Source organism: Mustela erminea, chromosome 12, assembly GCF_009829155.1.
Source record: "Mustela erminea isolate mMusErm1 chromosome 12, mMusErm1.Pri, whole genome shotgun sequence".
Taxonomy (NCBI): Eukaryota; Metazoa; Chordata; class Mammalia; order Carnivora; family Mustelidae; genus Mustela; species Mustela erminea.
In genome coordinates this window covers 88,379,375-88,392,184 of record NC_045625.1, presented here as the reverse complement: position 1 = coordinate 88,392,184, position 12,810 = coordinate 88,379,375, and the positions used below count along the sequence as shown (strand labels likewise).

Here is a 12,810-nt window from a genome sequence, read left to right as displayed (position 1 = left end):
CAGCAATACAAAGGATCTAGAATATGCAAAATAATTTTGAAAGTATGACTTTTACCACCCAATTTCTGAACTTGTTATATAGAGCTACAGTGTGATGCTTGCATAACAGACATATTGATGAATAAAAGAGAACAGAAAACTCAGAAATAATCCCTTATAGTTTGACAAAGGTGCCAATGCAATTCAGTAGGAAAGAATCTTTCCGACAAACTGTGCTAAGACAACTGGATCTATATGTTAAAAAACAAAAAAACAAAAACTAAAAAAACTGAACTTCGATCTTTACAAACAAAAAAGTCAACTGAAAATGGATGACAAACCTATGTATGAGAACTCAAATTATAAAACTTATAAAACATAAGATGCTATATCCTTACATTGGCCAAGGTTTTTTTTAACACATAAAAAGCATGATTCATTAAGAAAAAACAAAAACCAAAACCTAGGCTGAACCAAAATTAAGCTTCTATTCTCCAAAAGACACCACTAAGAACCTGAAAATCCAAAACCCTCACAACTCATGAAGACAAAAACACTCCAAACAGAAAAGGGGAGGTGGGGGAAGAGGACCTGAATACATATTTCATCAAATAAGGTACACAAATTACTAATAAGCTCCTAAAAAGATACTAAACATCCTCAGTCATTAGGAAAGTACAAATTAAAGTCACACTGAGATACCACTACAAACCCACTAAATTGACTAATAAAAAAAACCCCAAAACAGCAAGTGTTGAGAAGGAGGTGGAGAAACAGAAAACTTTCATACTTTGCTGGTAGGCTGTAAAATTCTAGCAGCACTGTGCAATAGTTTGGAGGTTTCCTAAAAAGCTAAACATCAACTTACTATATGACCCAATAGTTCCACTCCTCAGTATCTCCCCACAAGAAATGATATACACTCTTGCAAAGACATATATACAGTTGTTTGTAGTGGCATTACCCATAATGACCCCAAGAAAGAAACAACCAAATATCAATCAACTGGTAAATGTATTTTTAGGATGTGGTATAGCCACCAATGGACTAATACTCAGCTATGTAAAGGAATACCACAAAAACAGTAGCTGGGGCTGGACTGGGAGCAGAAGTTAAATGCAAATGGGCATGATACTTTTTGGGATGCTATAAATGTCCTAAAACTAGACTGTGATGATGGCTGTACAACTCCATAAATGCACTAAAAATCAGTGTACATGGGGCACCTGGGTGGCTCAGTGGTTTAGGCCTCTGCCTTCGGCTCAGGTCATGATCTCAGGGTCCTGGGATCGAGCCCCACATCGGGCTCTCTGCTCAGCGGGGAGCCTGCTTCCCCCTCTCTCTCTGCCTGCCTCTCTGCCTACTTGTGATCTCTCTCTATCAAATAAATAAATAAAAATCTTTAAAAAAAATCAGTGTACATTTACAATATACTTCTTTTACATTTTATGATATACTTTATAATAAAGCTGTTAGAAAATTAAACCACTACAAATTCTACTATACTATTCTATACCCATAGTAATATTCAAAATCTCATTTGTAAATTTATGTATGCTCTATTATGGATATAAGGCAAATCACTTGGGGAGACAGATTTGAGATAGCGACTCAAAATAAAGCAATTGTAATGAATTTAAAAGAAAGGTAAGATACCTTGATTCCAATCAACTGATGCTTGGTAATCAATAAAATATTTTTAATTAAGTAATTCATTTTGTGGCAAACATGAATTCTAGACTATTTTTACATACTTTTAAACTGTAAATTTATTGTAATTTGATAAATTGCGTATTTAGCAATAAATACAATGCCTTAACACAGCATTTCCTACACCACCATTTTAGGGGACAGTCACTGTACTATTTAATCATATAGTGAGAAAATAATTTTTCCAATTCTTCTTCAATCTTTTTGATGTAGATAAAGAGGAAATCTGTGAGTGGTGCTAGCTTACCTCTAAACACTTCTCGTGTAATTGCTAACTTCTCCTTTTAAGAAAAGGGCAAGAGCCTTTGGCAGGAACCTAGATTTTCATTACAGTGTTTCCTCATACAGTAACCCTGTATTCATCAAAGGGGTGCTAGCTTTCCATTTACTGTAAAGATAAAAATTACTTTGAAAGAGAATTTCAAGTTTAAAAGGTAGATTGGAGAAGTACTGTAAGGACAGGGCAAAAGTCATGAACGAGGCATGCGAAGGACTTAAATACAAGAAACACTGCTTCCCATGATGTAAAGCACCTAGTCCACATTAAAATCAGAAAGAATGTTTACTTGTAATATGGATCACATCAATGATGCACAAGCACCTGAAGAAGATGGGTGAAGTGTCTTTATTTAAAATGTTTATACTGCTGCTTTTCTGGGAGAGCACCCTTTCCACAGATCACTTCAATATAAACACAAACTGGGAGCCAGGAGTTCAACCAGTGGTTATAAAACTGCACGACAGTTTAAGTTTTGGTAGAGGACCCATTACCATGTAGCACTTTTCCTCCCTAGCTTACAGAGTTATAACCGGCACACAACACTGCACAGGTTTATGTACAGCATGTTGTTTGATGCACTGGTATCTTGCAAAATGATCACCACCAGAGTGTTAGCTGACTCCTGCACCCCCTGTTTATCCTTTCTTTTCCATAGTGAGAACATTGAAGATCTACTCTCTTGGCAACTTTCAAGTATATAAAACAGTATTGGGAACTAGTCTCATTATGCTGTACATTAAATCCCCCGAAATCACCTTATAGCTGAAGTTTGCACCCTTTGAACAATTCTCTTTTGGCCACACCTCCTAGCCTCTGGTGAACCACCATTCTCGTCTGTCTGTCTGTCTATGCATTTGGCTTTTTTATATTCCACAAGTGCCATCATACAGTATCTGTCTCTAATTTTACTTAACATAATGCCCTCAAGGTCCATCCAAGTTGCTGCAATTGGAAAGCTACCCTTATTTCTTGTGGCTGAAGAATATTCCATTGTGAATATATACCAAAATCTTCTTTATCTATTCGTCCACTGATACTTAGGTTGTTTCCCTATCTTGGCTACTGTGAATAACATGTACTACTCTTTTCTAATATAACTGAACTGTATATACACATATACTTTTCTAATATAACTGAATATAATAAAAAATACTTAATTCACTTTCATTTAAATAACCCTCTCTAAAATAACTTTTTCTGACTTTAACTTGTAATTTAATACTACCATGTTTATTTTTATTACATGTCAACATTTAAAAACCTTCCATTTATTAAATCTTTTAAAAAATTGTGCTATGCATAGGATACCCTAAATTATTTTTAAAATATTTATTAAGCATATGCTTTTGTACAAGGCATTATAATGGGTAATATGAAAGATCATTTCTACCCTCCAGAAACTTAAAATCTAACTGGAGAATTAAATCATGTGTGCAAAATTTACAATACAAAGATTAGTTCATCAAAAAAATGAACTTTTCTGGTTATGGTAAATAATGACTCAGAGAAAGCAGGATTTCAACAGCAACTAAAGGATGGCTGATATTCTGATAGGCAGAGATGGGGCAAGTGAACATCCCAAGAGGGGAGCGTGTCTGACAGCAAACTAAGGAGTTTGAACTTCATTCTTTAACCAATAATAAACTCTAAAAGACTTCCAAGCCGTGAGTTCACACAGAAGACTCTCTGGAGGCAGTCCACAATAGGGCAGAACTGAGAAAGTAAGAAATGGGAGACTGGGAAAATCTAGGTACAAACTGTATGACCTTCCTGAGGTCCACAGGTAACCATATACTTAATCCTACAATACGGCTGCTTTCAACATCTATTTCATAGTTCTCTATTACTAGGATACACCAACAAGGGCATAAGTTACTAGTTAGGTTTACTCAACGACACATAATTAATTTCATAAGCTCAGTAATTATTTGCATATTTCAGCTCTTTATTAGCAACCTTCGCAGTGATAACTCACAAAATTCTCATTGATTATCAATACACTAATATCTTTGGATAAAGTGTTTTGTTACGTTTCACACGCCCCTTCATTCCTTTCATACATCGCCTATTTATGCAATCTTCCATAGAAGGTGTTCAAAATACTTCTAAGGGTAATTTATATATATGAAATTATGACCTGAAAATGGAGATAAGACTAATTTAGAATTACAGCATTCGAAGGTATCATTTTGTGGTTCACATACGTGGACTTTAATATTTATACTTCAACAGTATATTAGAAAAATAATTCTAGGCTCTCTAGTATGTACAAAACACAATCTCCCACAACACCCATAAATGGGTTAGTCATAAATCATAACATGATATAAACAGCAACTTCAGTCCCAAAGCTGAAACTAGTCCTTTCACAATATGCTTAGCAGAAATAATGGTCAACTGCTCCGTCAATTAAGTCATACCTTTACCACCCCAACCTAACATATATGTGCTCAACCATTTTTTAAGCATCCTTTTTTGGGTTCCAGAATATATGGATGATCCCTGTTGTAAACTCCTAAGCAATTTTTAGAACTTCTAAGTAGAATCACAAAGTAGAGAAAACAAATTTACATCAACATGTTACAATGAAAACAAGTTACACCTTCACACTAAAAATGCTTCTCTCTCTCCCACTCCCCCACCTATGTTCCCTTTCTCGCTCTGTCAAATAAATAAATAAAATCCTAAAAAAATTTTTTCACTAAAAAAACCATAAAATGTACACAAGTTATTCTTAGAGATTTTACTGTAATGTTTTTATAATCTCATGACTAATCAACATTTTAAACATAACAACTCTTTTGGACATTTGAAAAAAAAAACAGATTAGACTATTAAATGCACATTTTCTCTTTTTAAAAATTCATTCCCAAGTGACTTTAACTTACTGAGAGACTCAACAAAATTTCAAATAAGCAAATGTTGTATCTTCACCTCTTCATGCAAGTATCTCCTTGTCTCCAAATGTCCTCATAGCAGCTTTTAAGACCTCAGCTCCATAAAAACCCTTCTTTAGATCTTCCATGTTCACTTTATTCTATAAAATTACCTGTATGTATAATCTCTCTCCCAAAGCAAAGCTTTCATTTCTCAGGTGAACATTTTAAACCAATTCACTCTACTGCGCAGCAACTGATAGCTCCTCAATTTAGCTAGAGTTGTTTTCATCTTTAAAACAAGTTTCCTAACTGAAATTGATTTTACCTTAGTTTCAGTAAGGTTAGAAATTAAACAAAACAAAACCCAAAAAACCCTGAGTGAAAAAAAATCTCTTCAAGTAGAAGAGGTTCAAAGCTGGAATCTGTCACCTGTTTCTCATCACCCCAGCTATATAATCACGGACCTTAAAATCATCTGATCCAATTTTTTTTTTTAAGATTTTATTTATTTATTTCTCAGAGAGAGAGAGAGAGAGCGCGCGGGAGCACACAATCAGGCAGAGTGGCAGGCAGAGACAGAGAGAGAAGCAGGCTCCACGCTAAGCAAGGAGCCCAATGTGGGACAAGGAGCCTGATGCAGCACTCAATCCCAGGACCCTGGGATCATGACCTGAGCTGAAGGCAGCGGCTTAACTGACTGAGCCACCAAGGCGTCCCTAAAATCATCTGATCCAATCTTCACTTTTAAAGTGATGAAGCTGATGCCAGAGATCAAGGTTAACCATAAAGTCTACAGTAACATGCAGCCTCCCCTAAGGTATACCTGCATTTCATTTAACCTGATACTTGTGAGCCCACAGAGTCCCTAGACCTAACTGCACATTGTGTCTTAATGGTAATGATCCTAGGACTTCCACAGAAAGTAGGTATCTATAGGTGTAGGATGAAAGCTTAAAGGAAGGAGTAGTAGTTGTTTTAAATTCCATGACTGCCTAACTTACATAGTATCCAACTGCAAAAGCAAAAATCATTTTTAATAAAATATCCCTAAGAAAGCTGAGGTATATTTTTGTTTCTTTTAAAGAACAATGAAGTAACCTACAGGCCTCTGGCCTATTCATCCTTCATACCAAGTTAGTTCTGCCTAAACTTAAATTAGGTCCACCTTTTTAGAGACAGTTAAATTTCAGGCTGTTACATTAGAGTATAAATTCATACTAAATTTAGAATACAACTTAACACTGAAGTTCTAATTACTTTTTCTGCATGCTACTTTAAAGATAATAGTTATATATGCCCAAAGAAATAAACTACCCAACGTAAATAAGCTACACAACGTAAATGAATTAGTATCTCATTTAAAAACCAAATGATACACAATATGCATAGTCAAAAACGAAATCAAGCACCAGACTGAACGGTCACACTGCTGGTTATGTAACAACCTCTTTTGTCTTGATACATATTTAAAAATTAAATCGGCCCAAACTTAATGGCAGTTTGATTTACAGCCTATGACGGCCACCTAAAAAGATACCAGAAATATCTAAATCCCATCATCACTTCTACCAGGGCTGTGTGAGAGAATAGTCAAGGGCTTTATGTAAGGATTCAAATGGTCAGTACAGACAGTTGAGGGTTTTCACTAATTTAACTCAAGCCAGTAAAGCCCGTGTGCCACACAGATGTAATAAAGCCAAGGTCACAACCTATTTCCACGCGGACAAGTTAGCTATAAAAAGGGAAAACTTCACTCTGACGTCGGTTAGTACCGCCTTCTTCGGGGAGGGGAAAAAAAAAGAACTTTAATTCTGTCGCTTTTATAGACTGACCCAGAGCAGCGTTCACGGGAAATGGAGAGTGTCCCATTCACCACTGGTTTCTGAAGTCTCCCCCCGCCCTTCTCTACTCGGTAATTAGATACACGAACGAAACACCAGGACTCGCAGAAAGCAAACACAGAACTCCGTTTCATGCTTTTCCCCAGTCCGATGATTTCCAGGTGTTAAACACCCGGGAGCAGCGCGGCCAGATCGGAGTTCAACGCAAGCTCCTCCGAAGCCCCCTGTAATTCTCCAACGCAGAGTGCAAGAGCAGCAGAGGAGGGCACTAGCCGGAGAGCGGGCAGATGTTTGGGGGTGAAGCGAGGAGCAGCACATGCAGACCCTTCGTCAAACCACAGATCCTGGCCGCGGCTGCTGGAAGGAAGTTCTCGCAGGCCTGGGACGTCTGCACTGCGTGAAGCCCGACAGGCTCTCCGCAACTCCCGAACCACGGCCTGCGAACTCACAGCTCCCAGGTTTCTATTTGCGGAAAGTTTAAACAAATTCGCTCCCCGGGGAATGGGGGAAGGGAGCGGAGGGCAAGTCCGGGCTCGGCCGGGGGAGCGCGCGGGGTGTGCGCGGTGCGCGGCCGCCGCTCCGACGCGGGGAGGCGCACGGCTTCTCGGCGGCCGCCGCCTCTGCCCGCGAGCCCCGGCCGAACCGGGACGCGGCCGCGAGGAGCCGCGGGGAGCCGCGGGGAGCCGCGGGTCCGGCGCCGAGGGGCAGGGGCGCGGGACTCCGGGTGGAAGTTAAGGGCGGGACCGTGCCGGGGCGCCGCGGAGGGAGCGGCGAGAGGCGGCGGGCGGCTCTACTTACTCGGCTGTACCAGATGCTGAGGCGGACCGGGGCCAGCACGGCGAAGAGAGTCCTCTGGGGGTCGGACTGAACGTGGAAGGGCGCCTCGGCCGGGGTGCCCAGAGGGCACAGCAGCCTCTTGGGCCAGCCGCTGAGGAAATACATGGCCCGCGCGGAGCCGCCGACGCCGCGGCGCCCGGCGGCCCCCGGCCCCGTCCGTCACACTCAGCGGCCCGGGGCCGGACGCCCGCCTCCCACACCGCCACCGGCCGACTCGGCGGCGTCGGCAGCGGCAGCTCGGGGCATCTGCCCGCTGGCCGGGCCGGGCCGGGCCGACGCGAAGCTGAGCGACGAAGGAATCCTCGGGCTGACGGGGCCCACTGTGGGGGAGGCAGGGGGAGGAAGAGTCGGGATGGAGAGGGGGCGGGAGGAGCGCGGAGGCCCGCCCCGGCCCGGCCCCACCCCTTCCTCGGGCCGCACGGGCGTCACCACGCCGCGCCGCGTGGGTCGGGCCGGGGAGGGCTGTCGCGCGCACGCGCATTGGCGGCTTCTCCCCTCCCCCTCGCTCTGCTTTCTGAAGCTCCGCCCCAATCTTCAAGAGCGGCCGCCACGCTGCGTCAGTACGCAAGCGCTTTTGCCCCCTTCTGGCCCCTTTGAGCCTCCCACTTAAAATCTGGAATATTTTGTTTGGGCCGGGTGGGCGGGGCAGCAGCCCGAGCCCCACAGGAAAGGGGGCCGAACTGGGCGAGACGCCGCTGCGGGGTGACTGGGCCCGCGGAGCACGCCTCATGCCAGGCCTAGCCAAATCTGACTTCCTTTCGCGGATTGGTGAGGCCCGTGGGGCAGGGGGTGGGGGGGGTTGCGCCCTGATCGAGTCACGTGACTTTCCCTTCCGCCCCACGCCTCCACCTCCACCCAGGTGCTGGGTGGTGGGTCCTGGGCCCCGTGAACTTCTGCTGGGTGTCGAGATCCGCCCTGAAAGCTCGCGATAGAGTTCCTGCCCTCATGGAGTTTACAGCCCAGAGGGGGACTTTGTTTAATCCGTGAATAAACCTCCTACCATGAACGTGTCTCAGACTTTGCCTTCATGTTTCCAAATCTAGTGTGTAATTTTTGAATTCAGTTTGTAGTCATCTGTGCCTTTGCCAACCACAACGTTAGACAAGGCAAGGCTCTCTCTTTTTTGCACCCTTAGTAGAGTATATGCTGCAAAAGACTTGGACATAATTTCTGAGCTGGAACGGACTTTAGAGTCTCTGTAGTTGGTTGTTTAACTTCTGGACCCCAGGGATCGCCTTAACAACTGTTTAAGTATTGACCCAGCGATTACCTTTGGATAGGAGGACGGTGTGAATGGGGATAGAGTGTGTGTGGGGGGGTGCCTAGAATAAAAAGCTTGCTTCTCATTGTCCGTTCTTTTTGTTCAGCTTGCATTTTTCCACATTTTTTAAAATTAAAAAATAGTTGAATTAACCTAGGTTTAAAGCAAATGTTACATTAAAAAGTAGCCACATAGCAGGGGAAGAAACAAAGTAACCTAATACGTATCAGATGTAGCGTTGCAGCTGGTACTCATAATAAAGAATGTAACTTAATTTTTTTAAACATTCACTGCATTCCCCAGAAGGTGATCAAAGAACCCAGGATTCCTCAAATCAAAGCTGAAACTGCCTCACCTCTCACTGGCCTCTTGTGGTCAGCCTGTGTCTCCTTCCTGGTTTTTTTTTCGCCAACATGCAACAGAGCAGCCTGGCACACACTTAGAATAGTAAACTCTGAAAATATGTGTCAAATGAAAATTGGAAGGGAAAACCCTGATCCAGCTGAAGTACACCATCAGACAAATAAAGAGACCCTGGGAGGTTTCTTGACTTAAAAAATAAAACTGTAGAACAACAGTGTTGCATCATACTTTTATCTGACTTACTCAGATCCAGCTATGCTCTTGGCAGAAAGAGAAAGTGAATCAGTTACAGTGCAGCAATTCCTCTGGCCATTTTACTGAGAATGTATTTGTCCCAGCTCCCTTTCAGAGAGACTTTGTGCTCGTGTGCCTTCTGAGAGCATCTTACTGCACACGTGTAATATAAGGAACTTACAAGTAATTTTTTTTTTTTTTTTGCACTCAGTTTTAATTTTACTTGCTGAGGTTATTTAGTTAGTTAGTTAGTTAGTTTGGGGGGGGGAATCTTAAGCAGGCTCCACACCCAGCGCAGAGCCTGAAGCGTGGCTCCATCTCACAACCCTGAAATTATGACCTGAGCCGAAATCAAGAGCTGGACTCTTAACTGACTGAGCCACCCAGGTGCCCCTACTTGCTGCCTTTAGAATCTAATTCCCTTGCTACATCTTGTGGCACTTAAGGTTTACAAAGTATTTTCAAATATATGACTTGATTTCGTTCCACAGTAAATCTTCAATGAGGATAACATTCGTGTGATATTTATTCTCATTTTTTTAAATTTTCAGCATAACAGTATTCCTTGTTTTTGCACCACACCCAGTGCTCCATGCAATCCGTGCCCTCTCTAATACCCACCACCTGGTTCCCCCAACCTCCCCCCCGCCCCACGCTTCAAACCCCTCAGATTGTTTTTCAGAGTCCATAGTCTCTCATGGTTCACCTCCCCTTCCAATTTCCAACTCCCTTCTCCTCTCTAACTCCCCTTGTCCTCCATGCTATTTGTTATGCTCCACAAATAAGTGAAACCACATGATAATTGACTCTCTCTACTTGACTTATTTCACTCAGCAAGCCGGACCAGTGTAGTGGAGGAGCCTGAAAAGAAGTGCTCCTTTCTGCAGAGCCCCTCGTCTTGAGACTTGATTGAATTGAACTCTGCTAGCGGCTGGAGGCAGTGAGGGGCTAGGGGGTGGGGTGAGTGCCATATTTGATTCTCCTCAAGCCCTTACTTAAGAGTTCCTTATTGTGGTAGAAACCTTATGAAAACTGACTTTTCCAGCTTTCAAATATCCTAGTCTAACCTTACTTTGTAAAATACACTAGCAATTCTATGCCCTCGATCTTCCTTCTTCTTCTATTTCAGCACCATAACTCTAGCTAAACTTTACAGAACTATAAAAACTAACAGTTACATGTTTTCAAACGAACAGACTTTTGTACAAGAAATAACGTTGATAAGGGTGCACAGAAACAGAAGTACATTTATAAACTGTTGATGGGAGTATAATTTGGTGCAGTTTTTCTAAAGTGTAGTTGGAATTACATTTAAAAATGGGGAGATCTTTAAGCATACATACCCCTGGCTCCAACTATTTCTAGCCAATGATTATTTTCTAAGGAAACAAACAGTGGTATGTAGAGTTCAGCTTTAAGAATGTACCCCACAGGGGTGCCTGGATGGTTCAGCTGGTTAAGTGTCCAACTTTTGATTTCAGCTCAGGTCATGATCTCAGAGTCGTGAGTTTGAGCTCTGGATCCATTTCTACACTGGGCATGGAGCCTGCTTAAGATTCTTTCTCTCCTTCTCCCTCTCTGCCCTTCCCCTCATTCCCCCCCCACCAGCCTCACCTGTGCACTCTCTTAACTGCGTTCTCTCTTAATAAAAAAAAAAAAAAAAGAATGTGTCCCACAAAGGTGTCACTAAAAGAAAGTAATCTAAATGTCCCCAAAAGGACAGTAATTATAGCACTTTCTTAGAATGGAATATTTTATAGAAGTAAAAAATTATGTTGGAGAAGAATATTTAATCATAGAGAAGTATATTTACAATATATTATTAAGTAATGAAAGCAAATTAAAGATGAAACATAAAATATCCTGTTTCATGGGGGAAAAAAGTGTATGTGTGCCCAGGGGAAAAAAATGGAAGACAAGCACTAATATATTATTTACCCCTGATTATGGGTGCTGTTTATGTTCTCTTTGGGGCTTTTTTGTATTTTCTACATTGTCTATCATGAACTCACATTACTTTTGTAATGAGGAAAAAAGTTATGTGAAACAGAATTAAACTGATAACGATTGATAAAGTCCCACTTGTCCGGCTTTCAGTGGGGCCCACAGTGCTGGCAGATCAAAGGGAGTAATGCAATAACGTGGAGTTTCAGGCGTGGTCCCAGGACTAGTCAGAGGAGGATTATGAGGAAAGGCTCTGTGGACTTCACACATTCACAGACTTTTGACAATGGCACAAAACCAGCACAGGATTTGGATCACGGATTCACCACTCTGGATGTCTGGGGACCTCCGTAAGAGACTATGAAAATATTCACTGACGATGATGTGCTTCAGTTTATGCCTCTTTAATACACTTTTAACATTCATCTTTATTACACTCTCAAAATATGCAATTGCTACATTTGCTTCTGGGCTGGACTCTTGAGTATCACTTATCCTGCTTGGAAGATGGGTGATGAATATCTGAGCACAAATGATTTGATGTCTGAGTCTTGCTTTGGAGTAAGGAGCCTGGGGGTGAGTAAGAGAAGGAGTTCTATATGAAAAAGGTTGGGCCTTGAGTAGATCATCTTGGAAGCTAACTGATGGGTGCTTGGGAATTCACTGTGTTACTTGCTCTCCTTTTCTGTATGGTTGAAATTTTCAGTAATAAGAAATATAAAGATTTAAATTAAAAAGAGCATCTACTAGGTATTTACCCCAAAGATACAAATGTAGTGATCCAAAGGGCACCTGAACCCCAATGTTTATAGCAGCAGTGTCCACAATAGCCAGATGTCTATCGACAGATGAATGGCTAAAGAACATGGGGTACTACTCAGCCATCAAAAAATGAAATCTTGCCATTTGCAAGGATGTGGATGGAGCTAGAGGGTATTATGTTAAGCAAAATAAGTCAACCAGAGAATGACAATTATCATATGACCTCACTTATATGTGGAATTTAAGAAACAAAACAAAGGATCATTTGTTTGAAAAAACAAAACCCGATGAAATCAGAAAGGTAGAAAAACCATGAGAAACTCTTAGTCATAAGAAACAAACTGAGAGATTTTGGGGGTGTGGTGCATGAGGGGATGGGGTAACTGGATAATGAACATCAGGGAGGGCACATGATGTGATGAGCACCGGGTATTTTATAAGACCAATGAGTTGTTAGTTTCTACCTCTGAAACTAATAATACACTATATGTTAATTAATTGAATTTAAATAAAAAATATTTAAAATAAATAAATAGCTTTAAAAAAAGAAAAAGAGCATCTCAGTAACTTGAGTCACATATAACCAACCAATCTGCCTTGTTCCAAATCTTCCCAACGGTATGAAATATGACTTGGAATCACTTAATTAACCATAGGGTCAGGATGGCTTTTTATTAATGGAACTTCGTGGTTGTAAACAAGATTCTGGGCTGGAGATGA

General features: G+C 41.6%; 1 protein-coding gene across 4 annotated transcripts in view; it reads right to left on the bottom strand.

Moving 5' to 3' along the window:
• Positions 1-7,649, bottom strand: part of RIC1 (RIC1 homolog, RAB6A GEF complex partner 1) — a 143,527-nt gene extending 135,878 nt beyond the window's left edge. For all 4 annotated transcript variants that reach the window (XM_032307520.1, XM_032307522.1, XM_032307523.1 and 1 more), the window contains exon 1: positions 7,488-7,649. In XM_032307520.1, the coding sequence (XP_032163411.1) occupies positions 7,488-7,631 (144 nt within the window). In that variant the 5' untranslated portion in view covers positions 7,632-7,649. The remainder of the gene's footprint in view (positions 1-7,487) is intronic.
• Between the last annotated feature and the right edge of the window lie 5,161 nt (positions 7,650-12,810).